The 26,000-nt window shown below is 41.4% G+C and overlaps 1 protein-coding gene across 3 annotated transcripts in view; it reads left to right on the plus strand.

Moving 5' to 3' along the window:
* Nucleotides 1–26,000, plus strand: part of SPATA5 (spermatogenesis associated 5) — a 300,327-nt gene that overhangs the window by 265,389 nt on the left and 8,938 nt on the right. For all 3 annotated transcript variants that reach the window (XM_018561119.1, XM_018561121.1, XM_018561120.1), the window contains one exon: nt 1,169–1,333. In XM_018561119.1, the coding sequence (XP_018416621.1) occupies nt 1,169–1,333 (165 nt within the window). The remainder of the gene's footprint in view (nt 1–1,168; nt 1,334–26,000) is intronic.

Genomic DNA, 26,000 nt, shown 5'->3' on the forward strand with positions numbered 1-26,000 from the left:
AGCGTGCCAGTAACTCCCAAGGTAATCTTTTTTCACGTCCAAGATGAAATTCTGCAAGTAGGTAGATGATCCTGACAAAGGAATCCACAAATGTTCAGGGATGTTTTACGATGTTGAAAATAAGTTCAAAGGCCTAGAGCTGACTTCTGCCTGCATGTGAAAAGATCCCTGTAAAAAGGAGCTCAAACTATTTGTATTAATACAAGCAGAGCGAAACTTTGTGAAACCTGAGACATCTGCCTTTCAGACCTGTCAGAACTTATTCACAGTTCTAGCATACCAAAGATATGTAGGTGTCTCTAGGTTTGAGTGCACTCTGAGGATGCTCTGATTTCAGCTTCAGCCAATGCTAACAGCGTGTGATGGGAACATTTAAGAGCAAGGACAAACATATTCAGTGGCTTGCTGCTTTCATGTTATTTATTGCATAGCTAAAAAGAGTTACAATAGGTCACAGCCGATAGTTCCCAGCACAACAGCCTTTATAAAGAATCATCAGGAAGGGTGTTAGCTCTATTGGTGTGTTACAGGAAGGAAGGCTCTTTCCTTCCATTTTTCTGCATGACTTTCACTGACATGATGAAGCTGGGAACACTTTCATTGGCCCAGAGCCCAAGGCAACCATGCACTGTTTGTAATCAACGGAAACTAAATGATGTTGCCCAGAGGGGACATTTTGCAAACATGTTGTCAGACACTCCTCCAACTTTTATAATGCAATTATTTCATTAGACAGTTCGAAATAAGTGAATTGTTACCTTCTTTAATCCTATAATACAGAGAATACTGTATCAGTGCATTTACATCTTAAAAACTGTCCTTGCTTCATGGCTTGGCAACTTGCACTACTTTGACTAGTAGCTCATGAAGAAAACTTGAAACATATGTGGGCTGGATCCCACAATAGTGCCTCCTTTTATTTCCTGGCTCAAACCGGTGCACTCACACACATGCAAGCATCTGTGATAGAGCTCCCAGCAGTAAGTGGTGGCCAAGACTGCAATTTACTGCCACATTCATGCTGTAGAGCTATTTAGTAGATTTGTCAGGCATAAAATGGTGCACTTCATCCTCCTCAGATGTTGCTTGTTTGTGGTTAACTTTTTTAGCAGTTGATCTGTGTAATAATGAGTAGATTTTTCACCTTCACATGTACCTTTTATTGCAGGCACTGATGCGTCCAGGACGTATTGACAGAATCATTTATGTGCCGTTGCCTGATGCCGCCACTCGAAGGGAAATTTTAACACTTCGGTTCCAAAGCATGCCTATAGACATTGAGATCAGCCTAGAGGAGCTGGTGATGCGTACACAGCAGTATTCTGGAGCTGAGGTAAACATGAATGCTATATATTCTTAATAACAACAATTTCAAGCAAGTACATTTTTCCCCACAGCATTGAGGGTCAGCGGCAGGCTGTAACAATAAAAATAAACCCCTCAAATATTGACATTCAGTGATCACTTATGTCAACACATGCTCAAGCACCAAGCTCTCTCTCCTAGCTGAGTCAGAACTATAGTTCAACTTTTGGATGGAAATTACTCTGGCTGACAGTTCTGGCTTCTTTCAGTGCCAGATATTGGAGCACTCTCTGCGTTCTGCACCCAGCACACCACTGCCAGTCTGCATACCGCCAGGGCTGCATTGGGGCACCCTCTAAGTGGGGGTACCCGGTGCAGATTTCCCGCTCCCTCGGTACCCCGTTGCCTCGCACTGTCACATTGCAACGAAAAGGCAGTCTTCCGCCCATGTTAGCTCCAAGTCATTATTTGAAGCTTATACAGAGCTTTTTCTCTTGCTCCTGCAGTTGAACAGAACAGGAAGTGAAGGTAAGAGTAAGGAGTTGAGAGGTTCAGCATTAATGTGAACCTATTACTTTGCCCCGCTTTGACACAGGTTCACTTATAAAAAGGGCATAAATTACTTTTTTGTGTGTATGTGTGTTATACAGTAATACATGGAACCACCAAAACAGTTAAAGTGGACCTTTACCCCCTTTGACTAAAAATTTACTAAAAATCACATCAGCATACAGCTCTGCATACTGATGTGAAATATTCTTACATTTATTAGCTAAACAAACATATTTTTATTTTACTTACAATTTGTTTATTTCCCCTTTGTGGTCCACTTTGGCACAAATTATATAATTGTGCCCAAGTGTATCCTGGGAAGGTTACATCAGTAGAGTATCACTGGGAACTCATGGTCATGGTCACATGTCCTAGTCACATGTGTCAGAGATCCAGGAAGTAAAGGGAGATGAATTAACCTGCCCTCAGTTAAAATGGCCACTGTCAGAAGACTGGGGAAGAAAAGAAAAATAGGGTATGCAAAGAATACAAAGCCTGCAGTTATCTAGAAGTATCTGTTTGTAGATTGTCATTAGTAAACATTTCTAAAGCTATATGTGCTATTTTAAAGATATTGGTAAAGTTCCTCTTTAAAAAAAAATGAGTGCTGGCACTTAGTGTGGCGTAACTTTTATTAACTTTAGAACATTGAACCATTGTTGATAGGTTGCTGTGGGCCTCTTCACATTCCACAGTTATTTGCCTTTGAAAAAAACTCACCTGTACATATTACTGTAACTTATGAATCTGTGCAATTGTGTATTCATAGAGATGTTTGTAATAATTAGGCTAAAATAATTCAAATTATGAAGCTCATTAGACATTGCTTTGGTCATTGTATGGCTTTTGGTGTATATAGGCATGATACCTCAGTTGTCACACACTCAGTTCTTGGGCTTATAATGATGCCAGGGTTACCCCCACCACTTCAGGGTATGGAGAAAAATGCTATAAGTATTCCTATGTAAATTTGTTCAGACAGGTTTTGGTTTCAAGCCTTACGTAAATTGGCAGGCAGCTTATCCTTTACTACAATTAGCTAAAGGCGAACACAGGAAAGATGTTTATAGCAATAACAGCAGCATCCCCCAGAACAGCCTGTGCTGCCTTGCCTTAGACTCTGACAGCATGCCAGACATATCTATTTGCTGGGAAGCCATGTTACATTCCATTGTGTCCAGAACGCCACAGAAAACTACACGGTACAGCTAGCCATACACCTTTAGGTTTCTCTTGTTCAGCCTGCTAAACAGCATGGTTGAAGGAATCTCCCGGGCCAGCTATTATAATCAGCATCCAGTGGGACACATGGCTGCTGAATATTAAAACAGTGACTACATGTGACTGGTACAGTCACTGCTCAGCCAACAATTTTCTACTCAACTCCTTTGACAAAAGTGAACTGAAAGTCAACTTTTGCCGAGCCAGGGGGTGCCGACAGGGCCATCTACAGCCTATATTTTGGTCGATTTAGCAAGAATTGGCCAAAGTTCAAGAAGTGCATGGGCAGCTTAATAGAACATGCTCCAGATCTGTGTTGCGAACTGTTGAGATGGTGTCTTTCTGTCAGATAGTTCTCTGTTTGCACTTTGCAGAAGTGTATATGTATTGGATGTTGGCCATCCACAGTCAGTGAAAGCATTGTTTCTGTTGTGCATGTTCCAAATCCATTAATCTCAGCAGCTGACAAAATCAGCAGTTCTCGCATCTGATTGAAGCCATTCTGAGGATGGTGTTTGTGTATTGTGCTGAATGTCCAGCCTTCCATGTTTTAATTATAAATGTTTTGTTTGTGCGGGAGACCCATCGACTGCTATTCAGACATTCCTTTTCATGTCATTGTTTAGAAAAATTCCACCCGGGGCTTTCAGTATCATCACTAAAATATAGTTTTATTAATTTATCAAACTGGATTAGTAATGCATTGTCCCATTCTGGCTTGAGACTACGCAAAGAACTTACATTTCTAAAATAATAATTATATTTGGACTTTTGATCTAAGAACAATCTGCTGTATAGTAATCTATAAAAAGTCATTTTTGCTCTGCCTGCCTTGAACAAAATTCAAAGGTCAAATCTACAGTGCATAGCACCATTGCTTTTTGATACACCTTTTAACATTTAATAAGCTCAAAAAGATAATGATAGCATTCACAAGTACATAAATTGTATATCAAATCAGGCATCGGGTTACAAACCCTGGCCCTGCTATAGCATAGGTTTACAACACAAAGTATGCTTTTACAGAAAAAGTTATTTCACTTCATAGGTGCACATATTTGGTTCCTTGGCTCAGTGACTTGAGCAAACCATGCCACTGGATTACAGACAGCAAAGAAATCACTCGCAAGTTGCGTGACAAGAGTAATGAAATGATTAACAGCTGCATATTTGTTCTTTTGCCTGGGGGGCTTCATATTTCCTATGAGATCCTATCTTTGTATTGTTAGAAGACGGTGTTTAATCCTCCTAAGTTCCGTCTCTCCTGTCTATCTGCCCTTTTTGACTTTCTCACCTCCTTTCCTCTTGGGCTGGAGTAGAAAAACTCCATCTGCTCGAATTGCAGATAAATATAATGTTCCTGAATTAAAGATGCAGAACAAATGGGTAGATAAAGAACATTATGTTTAAATTGTATTTACTCACTGTTAAAATAGATATATATGGCTCATGTAATGATGATTAGAGTAGTACGCATTTCAGGAACCCATAGCAAGTAGTCACCTATCCTTGTTCTAACTGCTGTGATCTGGCAAAATATGTATTTTGTTTGGTGGATAGCTTCTGTACAGAAACAGTGTCTTTTTCCAAAAGAAACCTGTCTTGAGAGAAACACGGGGGCTACTATTTCTGATCTCTCTCTGAAAAAAAATATCTAGTCACTTATCTGTCACGCTGATCAAATGGCTTCAATTCTTTCAGTCATTAAAGTTGTAAAGTTGAATTCTCCCGCTTTAAAGTGCAGTGAAAAAAAGATCCAACAATACGTTTGTTTTTTTAAAATACAAAAACAAACCACATGCATACATAATACACCTGCATATACAGTATGTGCATATATGTAAACATATACGGGAATTATGATGCAAAGGTACACATCAGACACCCCCCTCCGCAGTTGCACTACTCATATTTGGGAGTTAAAAATAAATAATATTTCCCAATTATCTGTGTCATTGGAGAGGAATTGTGCCCTATCCGTGTCAGTGGAAAGGAATTGTGCCCCACGGTTTGTGTCAGTGTGGTATTAGGAAAGCATGCATGTGAAATATAGCACAATTGAGTGGCCAACTTAGGTGCAAAAAACAAAACAGCTCTGGGCAGTAAAAGGTTTGTAGTAACCCTTTAAATGTAAAGCAAAAAGTACCTTCAGTGAAAACCCCATTTCAAACCAGTCATCAGATCCTTAACCTAGACCTCAACGTAAAGAAGAACTAAGCTCTCACAAAAGAATACCTATTTATGTAGAGTACTGTTAAAAGTTATGTAGATGTAAATGCTGAACCGGATTGCATTTAGAAAAATAAATAATTTTTAATTTTTTCAGTTTTCCCTGATCTGCGTACATCCTGTAAACACTTTGTAGGAACTTCCTGTGAATGTGTGGCTGCTCTAGTTGAGGCTTTACTGTGGTGATTATGGCACAACGAGCCAGAGCACCGTGCTTTGGAACGACTGCTTGTAGTCCAATTTAGGTGCACGCAGGAAAGGATAACAATGCCAAAGCTGAATTGAGTAAGCCTTGTCAGGAATGGCCCATTTGATACACCTTGTTGGTGTGAAAACATAACATATAAGAAAGAATTCAGCATTTTGACATTGCAGGAACATGTGCAGCTATATATTTGGTGTAAGCTAAACACCGGGCTTAGGATCCCCTCCATCTGTGAGACCCCCTCCCATTGGTGTACTCTTTTCTATGTGTCTACGGCCTGGTTATATGATGTCACAGATCCTTATTAGATGTTTTTTCCCTCAGGGGTATGTCATCAATCAGCCCTGCACTCCAAAGAGACTTCTGCAAAGAGAGCAGTGCCACATCATTACATGGCGACACTTTATGCAGCATTCTCTGCAGGGCAGACTGATAACGTAGGCTCACAAAAAGTGGATTAAATGATGCTCAGTGTTATAAAAAGAGGAATGAGGGCTAGTGCTGGACTTTGGAGGCGTGAGTCTGTGGGGGACAGCTCCAGAGAGGAGGTAAATATTGCAGCCATTGCTACTTTTTTTTTTTTTTAACTGGCTTGCCAATGCAGTTTTAGCTGTTTCAACCAGGTATCTTTTATCTCTGCACTGGAGTGCATTGTACTACAGAAAATGTATCTGTGGCTTTGAATACATAGATGCAGTAAAACACATACGTCGTTTTTTGATGCAGGATACCTTATGACCATCAAATATTTTTTATTCATACAAGAACATGCAAAAAGGATTCAAGGAAATGCAGTAGAATTTAATTTGACACGTTAAAAAAGCCCAAAATTCCATGCATGGTTTAAGTTACATGGCCAGTTTAGATCCAAATAGTTCTTCGCAAAGCTCTTCTTGACTTTGCACGTTAGTAAAACATATCCTTTTAAGAAGACCATGCCTTCCCAGATGTACCCACTCTGATGGTGTGGAGGTTATGAGCCAGTCAGACAAATCTAGAAAACAGCTGGTGGTCGTTTTCTGTCAGAAATCGTTTTTTTAGGTCTACCATCCTTTTACCACTCCAGCATACCTTGAACATAATCTGATATAGCCTTGAGGTGCCCCAGGCTTACACATCCTGCTCCATGTGCTCTGCTTTTCTACTCAGCTATCTCCAAACAATTGCTGAAGATCATAAGACCTTTTACTCCTTTTCATCCTGTTCAACTTTTCCAGCTGTTTCATTGCTTCCTTCCTGTGGCTTTATGAAGTCTTTGTTACTTCATCAGCCATTCAAATACCACAGCTATATGTTCACGTTCCCCATCTCCCATGCTTGTTTATCTCATTATTGGGATAGATGAGAGGATATCTCTGCTCCAGATCATACACAGTCTACCCTATGGCATTATGTGTCTGAAACCTAAACTGCCTCTTCCACTCTTCAAAGAATTCCCTCATAACCCATTTCCTAAATGAGTCAATGATATTCCATTACGGGTTATTATTTATACTCAAAGGAAGGCTGCTAGAGTTGACTGCTACATTTTAAGCACAGATGGGTTGATTTATAAAACTGTAAGGCAAGGAAGAGCTGTTGTCTGTAACTCCCAGTCTTTTTTTCCCCTCATTTATTAGGCTTTTTATGTAAAAGTTGCCGGATGTAGAACATGTATATTAAAATGAAAGATTTGACTTGTATCCTGTGAGCAGCAAGATGTTAAAAGAAATCGAGAAGTGGTAGGAGAGGTAAGATAGCCAAACGGTGGGATTCCAATTGTAGCGGGATTAGTCTGTTTACCCCATCTGTGCACTGCAGCAACATGTCCAAAGATCTGCACGTTGCTGTAATGCAGCAAAACATGTGTCACTTTGTAAGATGCTCTGCTATGCCATTCATTGTTAATGGCACCCCTATGCATCTAGCTGCACCATGTGCTTTCAGGTGCAAGAAATCACAGCACAACGCATGATAAAGTACCATGCATTTTGGTGGAGTGTGCTGTTGCACCCAGACAAGTGTGAACGGGAACTGAATAGAAGGCCACAGCAAAGTTTAATACAATAGTCAAGGCTTGATGTGGTTAGGGTGTTGAGGAACATTTGCTCATGCATGAGAATGGGACAGTTATTATATATTGGCCACAGAAAATCTTTGTTTAGGAAAAGATTAATTAAAACTGTGGCCCAGTAACATTCATCTTCATGCTGGATGGATTTCCTGAGACATGAAAAGAATTTATTAAAGAAAATTAGCGGAGGAAATAAGAGTCTGTACACAGGCCTAATAATCTCCCTTTTTCTTGCACTAGATAATGACAGCTGGAGGGCATGTTCACATCAGTATCTGCTTACCTGCTTATCCTCTCTCCTATTTTAAAAACAGAACAACATTATATGTAATATCAATCTAGCAATCTACATGGTAGATTAGCAGGATTGGTTGTTATGGGCAACACATGTACTCTGAAATTCATAAGAAGTGTCTATGACACTGTAGAATTCCATTGTGTGTGTCAAATGTCTGTGCTTGCCCTAGATTCATGTATCTGTTGGAAACAGGTACATGAATTTGGTGCAAGCACTGCCATTTGTGGTGGAGAGGCGCTCTGAGACCGGGCCATCTCAGTCCTCAGTGCAGCTCAGTAAAGCTGAGCCTAGTAAAGTCAATTTACTGCACCACTGCACCTGTCACACAGGCATGTGCACCAGCCGAGGACTTATGCTGTGGGTGGGCAGAACCTGATGACAAACTCTAAAGGTGCCCATACACCTTACAATTATCTGCAGATTTTCTGTGGTCAGATGGAAAAAGTGCAACAGATTGGCCCGGGTGGAGATTACTCCATCCACACAGTTAAGTGTAGAGGGACGAATCCGTTGCACCTTTTCCATCTGACTACAGAAAATCTGCAGATAATTGTAAGGTGTATGGGCAACTTTAGAGACTAGTTACCCATCAGGTCCACCTCCCTTATGATTGACAGCAGCTACTGGGTGGATATTGGCTATGGAATCCACCCACTGCTTGCTATCGGTTAGTAGCGGAGCGTACCTAATGGGGAACTAGTTCCTCTGCATCCCAATCAGGTTTCGCCCACTGTCATTGTCACTGGTTGTTAATGATGCTGTTGGTTGTGGGCGACCCAGTGTCCTAGCAGTCAATGAACCATGAGCGGATAGCTGTCACATTCATGACAGCTTCTCGGCACATACCTAACCTATCCAACTCTGAGCACTGGCCTCTCTCTGTACGCCAGATCAGAGTTGGTCCTGTTGACACCTAGTTTTCTAACCTGTAAACTGGCAGTACATTTTTTAATCTGTCGCAGTCATAGGGATATGATCTTAAAGTGGCAGTGATAAGAACTACCTGAATCTGTTGCACATGTCAGAACTGCAACCAAAACTATTGCAAGGTTTTCATGAATTAGTCACAGGTTGTTTTAAAGGGACGGTACTGCCAGAAAATTGTTGTACGTGCTTTATTAAGTTCAACCCACAGTGTTCTCTCTTGTTCTTTATAAAATGAACTCCATGGTGTTCTGTTCATCCATCCTGAAAGCTGTTTCTCATCACTATTACTACATTTAACTCTTCTGTGTCCAGTGACAGTATAATATTTGCACATACTTTACTTTATGTGCGCTGTGCCTTTGGCTTTCATTTGAGGTTGAGGTTTTGTTTTTGTTCCTTGGCACATTCGGTTTAGTCTGCGGTGTTATAGAAAGGATCAGTCTGTTGTTGATTAATCAGTGTGTAGACGTGCTTTGGCTGCTAGCTCAATTTCCCTTTTTATGTACGATAAATAGACTATGCCTCCTGGAATAAGAGTGACGAGCCTTGCGTATTCGTGCTTTCCTGTTTCTTCAAATACTCCAAATACCGCCTCTGCTTTATTAGATGTACTGTAGTATTTCACCAGGCTGTCAGATTTGGTCTGTTTCTTCCTGCACTAGATGATTGCAGGAACTGGGATGAATCCTCTATTACACACAATTAAAGTGGACCTGTATTCACATATAGTTCTTAGCGTGAACATTCACACAACTTGAGGAGCACTCAAGGAGCACCATAATCCAAGGTGATTTGAAATTGAGCTTGGGCTAGTCCCCTCACTTCTGGCTCATAATATTGATTTTGCATTATTTGATTAATGAAAACTGCTCAATGTTAGCACCCAGCACTTTTAGGGCTTGTTCACACCAAATGCAGACCAGATCTACATGCGTTTCTGCCCATGCAGTGTGTTTTGCTGCGTATTTGACGCCTTTTTTTAGCCTAAATGGGCTTTCAGTGCTTTCCAGGGCATTTGCATGTGTTTTTGATGCGTTTGCATGCATTCCAGAGCAGGAAAAATAGGGCTTGCTGCAGTTTTTTTACATGCTCTGGAACTGAACGCTGCGGTGTGAACTAGAGCCCAAAATACCATTGGAATACATTGGACGCAGTTTTGATCCGGTCTGTAAGTGCTCTGCTCCTGCTCCGCGCTTGGTGTGAGCTAGCCTTTATGTACAACCCCTAAAGTAAGGTGGATTGGTCATCCTTAGCAACTAAACAGTTGCCAATAGACATTTTTTTCTGCAGAGTGGAAAATGAGACAAAGAATCTTTTTATTTTCTATTGCCAACAAGTATACTTTTCATTTAGAAAAAGTGATTCCTGGGCCTCAGATGGTAAACCCTTATGGCCCTTTCATCCATGGGCTAAAAATGATAAATACGATTGTAAATTGAACTATGCATATTTCAGATTAATACATGCAAAAGGGTACACAAATCTGATTTTAAATCAAAATTCATAATGCAAGTGAAGTTAAGAAAAGTAACACAATTTAACACAAATAAAAATCTATTAATATGTAAAAAAAAGTTGCATTCAACCTTCAACCCCTTTGTGACTGCAATATGACTTGTTAAAATCCAAATTTAAAATACCCCTTGCAGTGAGAATGATGATTAACATTGCAACAGAGAACTAGGAATGCGCAACTGTGTGTGTTCCTAGTTCTCAGACCCGCTGTGAGACAAATTAGTCAGAGCTATTGTCAATTTAGGTGGACATATATGCTAAAATTTGGTCTGACATCTAAGCTTAAAAAAAACGCTAGTCACAAAAGGGTTTAGAAAGAAAGGATATTTGGGGGTGTGGCTTTGCACAGCCATTTATGCATAGTTTTCTGCATACCCGGTTATGCACACAGAATGCCACCGTTCCATGCCAGGGAAACAGAGAAAGCATCAGTCTCAAACTGTGTTAACTGCTGCCCTGAGCCACTCTCAATTTAATCAGGGAAAACTGCAGGTGGGAGCATGCATCAGCTTCAATATGGCTCCTGCAGGGGAACAGACAGATAGCACATCACCTAATGTGGACTCCCTGAAAGACCGATACAGCCACCAAAGCTCATACTTTCATTCCAACTCCCCATTGAAGCAAGATTACCTGACCAGCTCCCTGCTCCACAGCAGTTACAGTCTACTGCGTCTCCAATGGACATACGAGGCTCAGGGGCCTATTTAGCTGTTGTAAATGGGAAAAAGCTGAGGGCCAGAGAAGATCCACTCTGTTGGGGCCTCATAGAGTCACTCCTTACATGTACTTATCCATAAAGAGAACTTCAGCCTAAATCAGCACTAAAGGAGACTTTTCAGTTCTTGGACACTGACCCAGTACCTCTAGCAAACTGGATTATCCACTATCAACCTGCCCCTCTACCCCAGAAAATCCATTGCAGACCTTGTCAGAACCCACTCAGGCACCAGGAAAGATCTCCTCCAAGAGTGGGTGCCAAACTGTGGAGTTGCCCTTTTATTCCCTTATTTAGGAAATGAGTCATGAGTTACTCTATTGTGCCGCCACATAATGTAGATGTGGAGGCCAACCAGTTCCCCATTTATCTAAGGACTCTTTCCTTAGCCAGATGTTCTACTCTTAACCCCAGAGCGACGACTACCTACAATCATTCTCAGGGCCTCTCCTGCAATGATTGCAGTCAGAAAAATCAGAGCTCTATCCCAGGTCTGCTTACTAGGGACCCTGCCCCAGTTACCCATGTACCCAACACTCTCCCCCCACCCACAGGTACATTTATCCCTCCAACCTCCTTATGAAGTGATTTTTTGTTATGTAGTACCAAGAAACAGTAGCTGAATTACCCTCTACCCTCTCTTTGCATGAACTGATGCTCCCTTATTTTGACCCAAGGCAGAGATGGATGATCTTCCAAAGATGAAGATCCTTTGTCTTGCTGTTCCAAAGATGATTTTCCTCTGTCTTTCTGTTCCCTTTTATTGTTATTGTATGAGTTGTGGGGTGCCTGTACTCTTTGTGTTTGCTTCTAATGGCAGGGCACCCAGCAGTTGCTGGGAGGGAATTGGGGGGAGTTCTGACAAGCTTGATCACTCCTTCCCCAGGTTCAGTGAGTGTCTCACACCACCAGATGTTGCACTACTCATGTTTTTGCACATGGAACCAGTGGCGGAACTACCAGGGTGGCAGCGGTCGCATGTATGACTGGGCTCTGGCGTTTCGCAACTTGGGGGGCGGGGCCCAGGAAGGCAGAAGGGGCCCCGACCCAGTTTGCTCCATATTCCAACTCTGTCTGCTCCTTCTGCTTACTGTTATCTGCTCCATATTCCATTTACTCCATCTTCTGACCTCAGCATCTTTTGCTGCCGACTGTTCAATTTCAGCCCACTCTCTTTTGTTCACCATGTTACGTAGTGCTTGGGCCATAGCAGCTGGCAGGCCACTGATCCTTGCTTTTTGATGCAGGCCAGTGGGGTGCCTACAGATGCAGCCATGCAGGGAAGGAGCAGCATACTGCCTTAGACATATACACACCTTCCACAACTATGGAACGTGCACTATTGCCAGTGTAGAATTGTAACAGGATGCTAAAGATACTGGGTCAGAGAGAGAGTGGTGGCATGTGAAATCAGAGGAGAAGGACCAGTGAAAGGTGTGGGCAAATCATGCAACCCTTGGAGAAGATAAGACTAATATAGGAGAACAGGCACAATTCAATGCAGTAAAATGCAAAACATTTTTCCTACACACACTAACCCAGGATACTGGTGTGAACTGGGAGCACTAAAAAAGCCTATTTGCCTTGTGCTTGCAGTAGAACTGCATTTAGCAACACAGCAAATCTTTATGACTTCTTAATGAGAGGGTTCATTTTGAAACCAAAATAATAATGTAGATTATAATTACATTCTATGACATGCACTATTGCCCGAGATTACATGTACATGGCTAATTCCACCCATAGCCTAAAAGTGCTAGCCTAACAAACTGCTGAAAAACGGAATAATACCATCCACATAAACATTTTTGTTATTTCATGAGATCCTGGAAACCATCTTTAAATCTTACTCAAGGGGCACATTTAGTTCTCACTTCCTGAAACACAGTACAAAGGAAAAATGAACAATGCTGAGTTAACATAGACCATCGGTTTTAGGAATCAAACTAAAATTAAAGTTATAATTCAAAACATGTTGGAAATCTTAAAGTCCCATTCTCTTTTCTTACCATTTTATAGTGTGCATTTCAATATTTTCTCTCTCTCGCTCTCTCATTTGTGGTGTGCAGTGAACGGGGTGAGGTAAATCTGGGGCGTGCAGCAGGAAAGGGGGATCTATGGTGCACAGTAGGAGTTGAGCTACATCTGGGGTGTGCATTCCAATATTTTCTCTCACACTCTCATCTGGAGTGTGCAATGAAGGTAAATCTGGTGTGTGCAACAGGAAAGGGGAATCTAGGGTGCACAGGAGGAGTTGAGGTACATCTGTGGTTTGCAGTGAGTGTTGAGATTTGGTAATATGGGGTGTGTGTTTACATTAAGGAGAGAAAACCTGGTGTATGAAGTGGGGAATGGGAACATTTGGGGTGTGTAGCGAAAGGGGAGCTAGATCTGGTTTGTGTAGTGAGTTGACAGGGAGGCCACAGCATTAAGCAGCATGTGGCAGCTATTTCAGTGGATTTTGAGGTGCTCTTTAAGCTGCCACACTGGTAAGAGTTTGTGAGGTTTATATGCCTATCTATCACCCCACTGGGGAGATCAGATTATTTCATGTTTGGTCACCAATCTCCTCAACATGAATACAGATGTAGGGTTGTCACCTTTAGAACCATGGGAAACTAAATGGGGGGAGGCTATAGTTATGTGTTCCATATTCATAGTGAAAAGTGGGTGTGACTTATCAAAAGTGCTCATGACTCCTTAAGCTTAGTTTTTATATTTTTTTTATAGTTTATGCAAAAGATATATAATGTCATTAGAACATAAAGCGTGCTATACACTGAGCAAAATTTCAGCTGGTTCTTGATGAACCAAAATCTCCTCAGTGGCTGGCCCTGTCTTTCGCCTCCTGCCTGACGTCCTTCGACTAAACAATTGAAGGAGCCGGATGAAAAATAGACAAAGGAGTAGCATCTGAATCCTGTCAGATGCAGGTACTGTTCAGGTATGTTGACAGCTGTCAAAATACAATAGCTGTAGCAGTAGATTCCTCCATCCATGCTGTGAATAGAGAAATCTAAAAAGGAAGCATAAAAGGTGAATGAAAAATATATACTTGTATATACTCGTGTAGACAGGCATCTAAATGCAGTAGAAATGCATTTCTGTGAAATATCTTACCTTACACATTGAAAACAATGCACTACCTGTGTGGCTGATATCTTATCTCCCAACTATCAAGAGAGAACTGCACTAATCGCCCTCTAGTGGCTAATGTATGAAAGTCTATGTTAGCAAAAATGTGGAAGCACAAGAAAGTAAAACATACGCCATATAAAGGTTTACTGTAAATTTGAACGCTGCAATAACTCAAAATATATGCTGGGAATGTACTGTTTTTTCCCTTTAATTCTTCTATGGATAGCACAATTGTGGTTGTGGTTGGGTAAGGGGACGGACGGGGTGCAAGCAAAGTTTATTGTAGACCTTTTATTTTAACTTGACACATCTATTTTACTAGCCCCAATAAAAAAAGATAGGAAATACATTTGTATTTGCTACAGTATTGTTTCTTTTTTATTTGGACTAATAGACCATTTTAAGGATGAGGTTTAAAGACATATTCCTTCATCAGGTTGGATCGTCAGCCTAATGGAAAGCATTCATCTCTAAAAATGTGACCCAAAAATGCACTTTGTGGTTGTCTGTCATTTGACCGAATGTTACACACCTTTTTTTCATAGGTTTAAAAACAGTTTTTTAAACTATTGTCCACCATGAATACATACAGATTTAACCAATGTATGCACTTTTTAAGCTTCTCTGGTTCGGGTCTCATTCATCTAGTGCAGTGGTTCTCAACATGTGTAAGCTCCGGACCCAAATTTGTCCTTGATCATTAAGTCGCGACCCAAGTCGCACTGCAATGGAACGGCATTGCGGTACCATGTATTCTGGTGCGGGCGATTGAACTGTGGACAGGAGGTGTGCTTGGGGTGCCATTCAAATGAATGGCAACGCAATGCACCTCCCACACCAGAACATGTGGTAGATGTGATTACGTGGTACAGTACAATCATCGCACGGGACTGTTCGATTAACGCACTGTACTAGTGTGAACGGGCCCTCAAAAACACTGACACACACAACCACAGACACACTCACAGACATTTTCAACCACACATACACACTCCAGCTGTGCAGTGATGGAGCGCCATCCATATGTGCAATTCTTGTACAGCTCCTTTGCATGCCTTCTAGAGGTGCCGAGAACCAGAATGTGACATCACTCCAGTCCAGACACCTCTACAGGACATGCGACGGAGTTGTAAGCAATGCACGTATGACTGGAGCTCCCTCGTGGCTCACCCCACCTTAAGCTGACACTCGGCACTGGACAGCATATTTAAAATTGCTGCTTGGGGCAAGAACCAAACAGTGCTGTGCTAGGGGGGGGGGTTGAGGAGCTACTCACCCAGAAAAGTGGAAGGCATGCGGTGACCCTTTGAACACGGGCTCACGACCCACTTTTGGGTCACGCAAAACAAAACTGTTCAAAGCCCATTTCGTGTGCACCTTACTGTATAACTGGTGACAAATTGTTGAGTGCGTTTGTCATTTGTTTTGCTTGACCGATTTGGTGCAGCGACGCATGGGGGTTCTCAGCTGCCATTGGGATGTGCGGGATCCCTTGTGTGTTTCTGTGCCTTTTAAGGAGGCTGTGCTTCCTCCTGACAAACCTGCACCCAATTTGAAATCTTCTGCCCCCATGTGCTCCAAGATGGAGACTCTCATAGTTTAGAGTTAGGACCGCACTATAAGAGGTGCTTGGGCACGGCAGTGCGGCTTTCACATCCTCTGCAGAAGACGTGTATCCAAACCTCTGTTATTATCCTTAGTGGTGAGACAAGTTGTTTTACATGCTGGTTTGTGAGTGTGTCATGATGCCTTTCTACTGTTCCACTTTTGGGTCACGACCCACCAGTTGAGAACCGAGGATCTAGTGTATATTGGCTCAATGTTGCTGTGGACAGCCCATCATACATGAGAATACAGGGTCTCATCTAGCATGCTATGTATTTAATATATACTAATAATGCCAGATTCCTATTGACTTATGGTACCAATATGTATAGACAGATAACACATGCTCATGTAATATGAGTGGCTTACCAGCGACCTCCTACAGCCAACAGGCAAGCTGTCTATTAGATTTTTGCTTTCATATGAGCAGGGTAGCAATTTTTAATGGTGATAACATCAGCATGTTACATTGTTACATACAGGTGAAACTCGAATAATTAGAATATCGTGCAAAGTACATTTATTTCACTAATGCAACTTAAAAGGTGAAACTAATATATGAGATAGACTCATTACATGCAAAGCAAGATAGTTCAAGTTGTGATTTGTCATAATTGTGATGATTATGGCTTACAGCTCATGAAAACCCCAAGAACCCCAAATCCACAACCTCAAAAAAGTTGATTATTACATGCAATCAATAAAACAAGGATTGTACATAGAACAATATCGGACCTCTGAAAAGTACAAGCATGCATATGTACTCAGTACTTGGTTTGGGCCCCTTTTGCAGCACTTACTGCAATTACTTTTGCACGATATTCTAATTATTCGAGTTTCACCTGTAGTTAGTCAGGTTGAGAAAAGACACATGTCCATCGTAGTTGTACACTTAAGTCAAAACTGGAATTCAGCCTTAAAATGTATAGTGGGAATACCCCCTACTTACACACGGCTTAAGTTTTTCATCCAGGTATTGCTTTCGTAGACTAGTCCATACCATTGCCTTGTGTCAGTAATTTGGTTACCTAGAAACCCCTTGTAATTACCTTTTTGTAATGCAGGAGAGAAGTAACCAAATATACCCAGTGAAGGCTCATTGCTGTCTCTTGCATACACAAAGTCTGATGTATGAACGTGTCTGACCCACCAATCACATTCAAAGTTGCCTTTTGAGCTTGGATCTGATTGGTGATACAACTAGAGAGAAAGGGAAAGTTGCACAGCATTGGCTTCAGGAAGCAAATCCTCTAGATATCCCATCGCAGAGCCGTATAACCCTTGTAGGATGGGTGCTGAGGTAACTACGGACCACGTGAAGTGACTATGTCACCAGCACACAAAGTATCTGTGTATGATATTATGTCTGATGTAGGGACCCTGTGCAGCCCTGAAATGTTCCTATTTGCTTGGCAAAATGCTTAAAGTAGCATTAAAGTCTTCTTTTGTTTGGCATATACAGTATATACTGCTAGTAAGCATTAGATATTTGCCCCAACATAAAAAAAAAGTTGGCAAATACCAACTAACTTACCTGTGTCAGCGCCGCTCACTCATGCTGCAGTAGTCCTGGCTCCCGAATGCTGTGAAAGAGGAAATGTGGGCGCAGTACAGATCGTCCTAGGGGAGATGAGAAGAGCAACGCTGACACTAAATGGACGCAGCCATCCAGCTAGGAGCGTGCACCTATGGCTGAATCCGCAGGACACAAGGAGTCTACACTGGATCAGAGACTGGCACCAGCACTGGAGGGACAGTGGAAAACGAGTGGAAGGAAGAAGCTGTTCAGATCAAATAAAGGCATTTTTGACAGATCCTTGTTGTGCTGGTGACATATTACTTTCTTTTTTCAAGAAGCAGACCCACTCACTGCACATATGAGGAGCTCTCTGTGATCTTGCTGCAGTGGATTACATAGAACTCAAATTAAGGAAACTGAGTGAACTTTTCCATAGTTGCAGCTTTTCTGGTTAGCATTAGCAGGTCACCAATGAATTGCACGTATTGTCTGGAATTGCTCTCTGCTTCAGTGGCTATATAGCTCTGATTGATGTAAACATAAGCTGGCCATGCAATTATTGTTTTTTCTCATTCAGCCCCACGTGGATGCGGGACTCCCCCCTGCTGGACTATTGTGTTCTGGCAGCGGTAGATGTGCCTCTGTCAGAATGCCCAACAATGAGTGCAGCTGATTGGCTACAGTCACTGTTTTGCCAAGAATTTTCAGACCAGCTTCTTCGACTTTGAAGAATTAACTATTGTGGAACAGAAGGAAGCCAGCTATAGACAGAGAGCGTTTGCCAATCTATGTATAAAATACAATGACATATATAGTGTGGCAGTGCAAGGCAATGCCATGGTGTAGTTTGGCAACTAAGGCACCCAGGACTCTCAGCCAGATGGGTTGAGAGGGTCCAGAGTGTAAACAATTGTTTAAGGAAGAACCTGGCTTTTCTGATTCTTCCAGGTTTTCCTAATTGTAGCTGGGATCTGGAGCTCTGAAGATTTCTAAAGGTGCCCATACACCTTACGATTATCGGACGAAACTTTTCGTCCGATGATCGAATAGTCGTACGATTTTCGTACGGCAGCCCCATCCTGCCCCGATGATCGCAAGATTAATTTAGCCGTAATTAACGAAAAGCACCTGGACGAAATGCGGTAATTGATTTGTCGTATTTTCGTTCGCGCATGCGCAGTGTAGATCGTATGACTTTTGACGGACGGAAACGCCAGCAACCTTACGACAATCGTACGATCGAGCAAAGTTTTCAAACATGCTTGACGGTCAAAAGTCGTACGATTGTACAGTAATGTCGGTTCAGGCACTCTATTCACACGTACGATTGTCGTTCGAAAAGTCGATCGCGTACGATTATCGTACGATAATCGTAAGGTGTATGGGCACCTTAAGAGCTCTGGGTGGGATGAAATCTCCAGTCCTGGGGCCAGGTGTTGCCAATGACCAGCCTGGGCTGATCAGGTGGCTGAGAGCAGCCTTATTAGGAAGCCCAGCCCAGAGCTCAGAGGAGAGCTGTGCGTGCGTGAGCACAAGTGACACAGCCAGGAAGGCTGGAGAGGTCAAGAGGGTTGGGGACCCTAAGGGCTCAGTCACACTAGATGCAGTGCGTTCCGGCCCGATTTTGGCCGGAACGCACTGCCTGGCATTGCGGCCGGTTCACTTTTTAGTGGGGTGGGGGGGGGGCGTGGCGGTGTCATTCAAGTGAATGGCGCCGTAGCCACGCCCTCCGGCCGCAATGCGATCCGCCGCACGGGATCGCAAAGCACATTGTGCCTGCGGTCCGGCCCAGTGCGGTGCAATCAAAATAGTGCTTGTAGCATTTTGATCGCACCGCACAGGATTGGACCGTAGGCACAATATTTTGTGAAGTTCATGGATTGTTGACCTTTGAATGAATAAAGATGAGTCTAGCCGTAAGATGTTTCAGGAAACTATATTCTGCTGTTAACAAGCAACATGTGCAGGGGTCAGTCATCATCATATTTATTTGCGGATATTTATAGTTTTCACTTTAACTGTGCATATGATTTTAAATAATGTGGCCAAGTTATCTTGGCCACAATGAACATTTGAAACTTCATAGCCAAAAAAAAAACCCCAAATGATTTCACTTGTAAACATGTAGATAAAATGCATGTGGTCATGCCTAATGGTTTCCTCTGCTAGGTTTGTATCTTACTCAGGGTGACTAGTAACACAAACATTTCACCTGCAGTCTCCAACATCCCTATGGACAGGAGGAACATAGATGTTAGATATGGATGTATATTTTCCTGCTCGCAGTTAGTATGTGGTCCTCTTTCCAACCTGTGTGCAGCCTTCCCCGATTATCTCAAATGACTTTCACATGGAGCTGAGGTTAGCCGTTATTTCTCTTGGCTCTTCCCCATTGCAACAGACACTTCCTCTCTGCATTAAAAGGACCAAGTGATGTTCAGCTGACTGGGCTCGGGCCCAGCTCTTGATTTATACATTATTTAATTTCCTTCAGAAAATTGAAAACAGTGCTTTCAGGAATGGAAGTTGATATTTTTCATTTGCCTCAGAACTCTTTTAGGGCTAATATAATCAGCGGTTGCGCATATCAGCTTGTTTATGGAGGCTCGAAGTAATGGAACATGGAGCTAAAGGGCGTTTTATCTGAGTTCAGTAAACATAGGAACAGAGCAGCTCAGACACAGAACAGAATGTGAAGTCTGTAACGCCATGACAGGGGAGACTGTTCAGCGCTTAACCTAGAGATGACAGGCGAGAGGATATTATCAATGTAAGGCTACCTATGCTGTACAAAATGTTGCATCCCAAAGGGAAAGGCAGCATCTACTTATGTGTGACTATAATAACATGACTTTGGGTTAGATTAAATTTTCTTGTGTCATTAAATGTACCTTTACAATGTATGGTTATACAAAATTCTGCCTTTATCTCTTTGTCTGATCAAATTGGAACCTTATCATTTGGTGATCTTACAACAATGGCAGAAATATGCTCGGTCCCAGGCAGGGCCAGATTTTTACCACCAGAGCCTGTAGGCACATAACCTTTGGTGCCAAGATACATTACCTTTTGTATAGAACATTTTTGTGTTTTACTGGTCCTAACCTGGTCTAGAATGCAGTGACAATGAGTGAGTAAGCTTATATCAGATGACTTTATTAATACTTATAGAAAGCAAAATTTGTGGCTGACAACTATAGAGCGAAAAGCTGCCTCTTTACCTCTGCTGCCTATAGGCACGTGCCTAATGTTAAATTTCACCCAGGACCTAGGGCAATGACACAATATTTAGGAGCTCAACTCCAACAAGGGTGACTGCTTACTCACCTTGGCAAACCACTGTTATCATATACATTTTGGTTATATAGAACAAAGAGGATTCAACGTTTTTACCTTGAAGACGTGTTTGGGTGTTTTGGTATAAACAAGAAGAGATAAAACATGTGAAAAAGAAACTGTCATGAAGAATGATAAAGAAATACATGCTCTTTGCAGCACTGAAGGAACTCATATGATATATTTCATGATCTGAGTGAAAGATAAACAATATCCATGCATTAATGTTGTCCGTCACCTCTATGACACCTCTGTAGAATAAATGCATTTGTTTAATTACATGTTTAAGTGAAACAAGTTCTATACAATTTAATTAAGCTGTCCTGTAACTTTATTTATTAGACCATGCATATACATGTACAGGGTCCTTCAATGACATGATCAAAGATGGGGCCATTTAAAATGAAGATCAAATGAAAGGAAACCTGTACTTAGAGAAATGAATAGGCTGTCACTGCTGACCTCTCCTACTTAAAATGCTTGTTGCTTGGCTGTCATACTGACTCCGTGGCCTTAATATTTACTGAGTCATTGGGGTTGATTTACTAAGTGCAAATAAGCTGTTCACTTTACAAGGGAATGTACACTTTGCAGGGGGAAGTTTCCCCTTAGTGTAGTGAATGTGGTGAAGCTCTTCTGATTTCCATTAGCCAATAATGTACAAGCAAAAATACTGGTTTTCTTTTCTTATTTTCCTTACAGGTGATTGGTAATTGTATGCAACGTGAAATGTTACCACAGTCACCAAACAAAGGGAAAATTACCCTGAAAAAATGAAAATTATCTTGCAATGTGAACAGCCTATTTGCCTAAAATCAACTCCTTTGAATGAGAACAAGTACGCAGACTAGGAGTTATGGTTTTACTTGTTGCATCCTTGTTTTAGGTTACTGATCTAGAAATATTGAAGCCAGAGGCAGCAATGGCAGCCTGTGTGTTTGTGTCAGTATAGTTTCTGTTAAAGTGCTATTACTTGGGACACAACACAGCTGATGAAGGAGTGTAGCGAAGAAAAGCATCTGTGTTCCCAAAGACATACATCAAGTTAGAAAAGTGACAGGCGAAAGTCTAGTTGCTGTGTATGCTTTGTAAATCTGCCCAGCTGTTCCGATGGTTTAAACCACCCGACACAGCACTCAATGTAGCTCACAATGAGTAAGTTTTAAGACAACTAGTGTAGTAATACATCATTCCTGCGGACTTCAATGACTATAAACCTGATCTAGCATCTCAGGTTAAGAGTTGGGGAGATGTAAACAAGTTTGGAAACACCTGTTTAACATTTTTAGCAGTATGTGGCATTTATATTCATTGCTTGGTGCAGCACAGGAACACTGTTCGGAGTCTCATTTTACAGATTGTTGAGCTGTGCTGCTAGTTCCCTATTGGGCTGACTCTGCATTCACTCCTGCAGTGAGGTCCACATATGTTGTGAAAAAGAGCCAAGATTGTTTGAGCATTGCAACTAGGTCAGGAAATTAAAAATTAACTCTGGAGCGGAGATCTTACAGTGTTTGGCACTGCACTTTGAATAATGTGTCCATTAGGAACTGGATTCCTTCTCCGCACCCTTCTCAGGAAACACGAAAACTTGCTCCAGAGAATACTTGAGTGGTCTGCAGCTACACAAATGTCTCACTGAATAAATATCTATATTAGCACCACAGGGACACCCTTACAAACCTGGCCCAGAACTTTATGTAATGTAGTCCACAACACAATGTCCATTCCAGACACTGCATATTTTCTTTTTTTTAACACCCTGTGCAAAGACCAGATGATCTACTATATGTATGTATATGCTTTAAGCTGGACTAAAAAATATATTTCAATATTTTTGTAAAAATTGCAGATGGACTGTGTGTCTATGCTCTGAGTATGTTTTACTTTTTATACCAGTGATGGTCAACTTCCTAGATAGAGGGAGCTGTCAAGTGACATGTGATTGGATCATGAGGATTTTTGCTATTTGAACTGCAATAAAAGGAGCTTTTTTTAATAACTATACATTTATCTGACCAGTTCTAAATTGTTAGACTTTGTTTAGGTTCTGGTTCATAGAAGATTCAAGTTTTCATGTTATAACTCACTTGAATGACACCCCTTCATTTGTTTGTTTTCATTTTCTAGTGGCAGGTGGGTAGCTTCATCCCATCATTTTATGAATTGTAGCCAAAGACGCACAACCTTAACAGCTTTTACAGCTTCTAGAAGCAAAGTCATGTATAGGCTTATGTACACAAAGTGTCCTAACAATATCATTTCCTCTTGTCTATAGCAACTAATTACGTTCTGTCTTCCATTTCTGTAGTTCAGAGTTGAAAACTCAACTTTATACACAGGCCCAATAGTGTTGGGTGCTGCTGTGTCAAGGAATGCTAAAAAATCAGTATACCCAAGCCTTTTGCATTCCTCTCATTTGGAGGGACTGCTCCTCATTTGGAGGATCATTATGGCCATGCCCCAGCATGTGGTCAGCCATGCTCCCACCCTTGCATTCACAGTTTGACTGACTGCAGAAGGAGCCTATGGCTCCTCTGCCCTCAGTACTCTCCCCCACAACCAGGAGGTTCGTGGGAACTCAGAGTATCTTCCCGGTCGTGGCGGAGGATACAAGTGGCTGCAGGTAAGTTTGGGGGGGACGGCGGTTTTAGAAAAGTACTGGGTGTCTTTTTACATTTAGCACCCACCCTTTAGTACTATTTTTATTATCTTGTTTGCTACCCTGTTTCCCCGAAAATAAGACCTACCCTGAAAGTAAGACCTAGCACTATTTTTCAAGATTCCTGTAATATAAGACAGTGTCTTATTTTCGGGGAAACACGGTATTTCGAAAAGCCAATATAAAGGAAAAGTAATAGTGAAAAAAAGCAGTTCTGTGTTTAGCCAATCATATTTGGCATATAGATTCTTAATGTTCTGCATAACCAAAATTGAAGGCATATCAGGGTGTGTCCATTGCCTAGATACATTGTGCTGGAAGGTGTCCCTCTTTCTCATCTCCGAAAGTTGGATGGTGTGCTTTAGAATATTTCACAGTACCAGGTAAAAGAAGCCACAGGGGGTACATGTCTATGGCATCAACCAGGGACACATCCAGATGTGTAGTAATCTTATATCTAGTTATAGCTTTATTTTTTTAATTGCAAATCCGTTACAATATGGTAGTGTACCAATTCTGTACTGTTTGAGGACAACATGGTATAAGCTTTCAAAACTGAAAAAATAGGTTGGACAGTGTAAACTCTCAGCAAGCAGATGTCCAAAGAAAACACTAACTGTGAAAACAGTAATACTGACACCATATATTATACCCCGAACATACTGACGTTTTACATTTCTGACTTATAGACATAATGACATTTCATGACATTTTCTACTCACTCATGGTCATTATAGTGTGAAAGGCAAGTGTCACGGTATAACAGTAGTTTCAGTTTTCAGGTTTAAAAAAAAAAAAAAAAAGTACATCCTGCTTTCAGCTTTAACGGCTAGAAAATAATAAAAAAAAGGGATAAAAGGAAAACAAAACATCACTTGCTGTTAATGTGATGCCTGCTAGACCCAGCTCTTGCAGCATTAAACCATCTGCCAGCTGGAGCACTTTAGAGGCTCTCAGAAAAAGGAAACACTGCACTAGCACTTTGTACAATCTAAAGCATAATCTATTGGATTATGTTTGCTACAGCTATGTTAATAGCGCTCTTGTATACACGGACATTTTTTTAGTCATTAATTGTTCAGCATCAGCTTCATTCACTCACGTAATCCATTTATTATGCTGCTCAAGCAAAGCATATTGGATGTTTATGCAAAGTTTGCAGCTCCATTTCCTCTCTGGCTTGTTTCTGTATAGGCTGACATTTGTTTGCTGCCTTTTTACATGCAGATGTTACTTCCTTTCACAATTCCATGGCGCATTCCCCTAAATGGCAATCTTCCCCTTCAGCTTTGCATCTAAAAATAGGCTGGATTTTCATGGCATGTGCTGCTGCAACCAGAGGCTTGAAAAACTCAGTTGATTTATGCTCTATCCTGTCTCTGAAATCAAGGTTGCTTATATAGGAAAAGCTTCCAGGCTGCTTGTCTGTCATATGTATGGATAAACATCGAGGAAGGACAGTAAAGATGTGTATTGCATTCAATCAGCCCTCAGCAATCTCTCACAGTAAGCACACGGTTCATACCCTTCAGACAACATACCTATAGCAATGGCTACTTTTAGGTTTGTTTATTTAAAAGGCTATGTAGAGAACACCGATGATAGGTGACATGTGTTAATCTATATTAACTATATATTATAAAGGACACACCCCACAAGGTATAGACTAATCTATTCCAAAACATCTTTCTGTTTTACTGATTACAGTCTACCGGGCTTAGTTAGTTAAAGTATGTGCAGGGCCATCCCTTTAATAAGGAAGCCTGAGACTGTTGCCTCAGGCGGCATATCTTTTGGTCACATGGAGGGGCGGCAAGCTGCTACACAATGTTTGCAGCATGCCTGCCGCCTCCTTTCCGGCTAGAGCATCCCAGGTTGCTAAAGCTGGCCATACACCTATAGATTATCTGCAGATTTTCTATGGTCAGATGTAAAAAGTATAAATACATTTATTCAAAAGCATTTCTTTTTAATGTATGTTCAATAAATAACCAAAAAAATTAATAAAGCAAAAACAGGTGCTGCCCCAGGTCGGTCCACTATAACACTACTTACCGGATGCATGCCTGGTTCGCCACCAAAGTTCGGGCAAGTTAATGTGATCCCCCTCAGATGATGTGCTAGGAAGTTAAGGGAGATAGATTAATCTTCCCTTAGTGAAAATGGCCACTGTGAGAAGAATGGGGAGGAAAAGAAAAATAAGGTATGCAAAGAATAAAAAGCGGGCAATTATCCATAATTATCTGTTTGTAGATTGCTATCGCTAAACATTTCTAAAGGTGCCTTTGTTGCCTTTTCTAAGATAAGGGTGAAGTTCCTCTTTATAATGTTGCCAGGTTGTTTAATGTCTGCGGTTGTCCCCCTTGGACCCTGAGCAATCAGCTGCTTGCAGGTGGCTCTTCAGCCAACCCAAGCCAAACTAATATTCAGAGGGGCCCATTTAGGCATTTGACTTGAGTTGGTGTCCCAGACTAGAATTGTGTTGATTCAGAAAAATGAATGAAAAGTGCTGTTTATACAGATATATACAGATTTCCTTAACACACTCACACTCTAAAATGAGCGTGTGTATAATTCTTACATAAATCTAATTAAATGTAAATCATTGCATAATTGGCAGATTTAGTTCAAGGTCATATGCGACTTGTTCTGTCAAAATTGATGCCTACTGGCTGCCAGCAGCTGAAGAGATTCAGACAAGCCCTATTTTCCCATGC

Source organism: Nanorana parkeri, unplaced genomic scaffold (assembly GCF_000935625.1).
Source record: "Nanorana parkeri isolate BGI_ZX_2015 unplaced genomic scaffold, ASM93562v1 scaffold501, whole genome shotgun sequence".
NCBI classification, from domain to species: Eukaryota; Metazoa; Chordata; class Amphibia; order Anura; family Dicroglossidae; genus Nanorana; species Nanorana parkeri.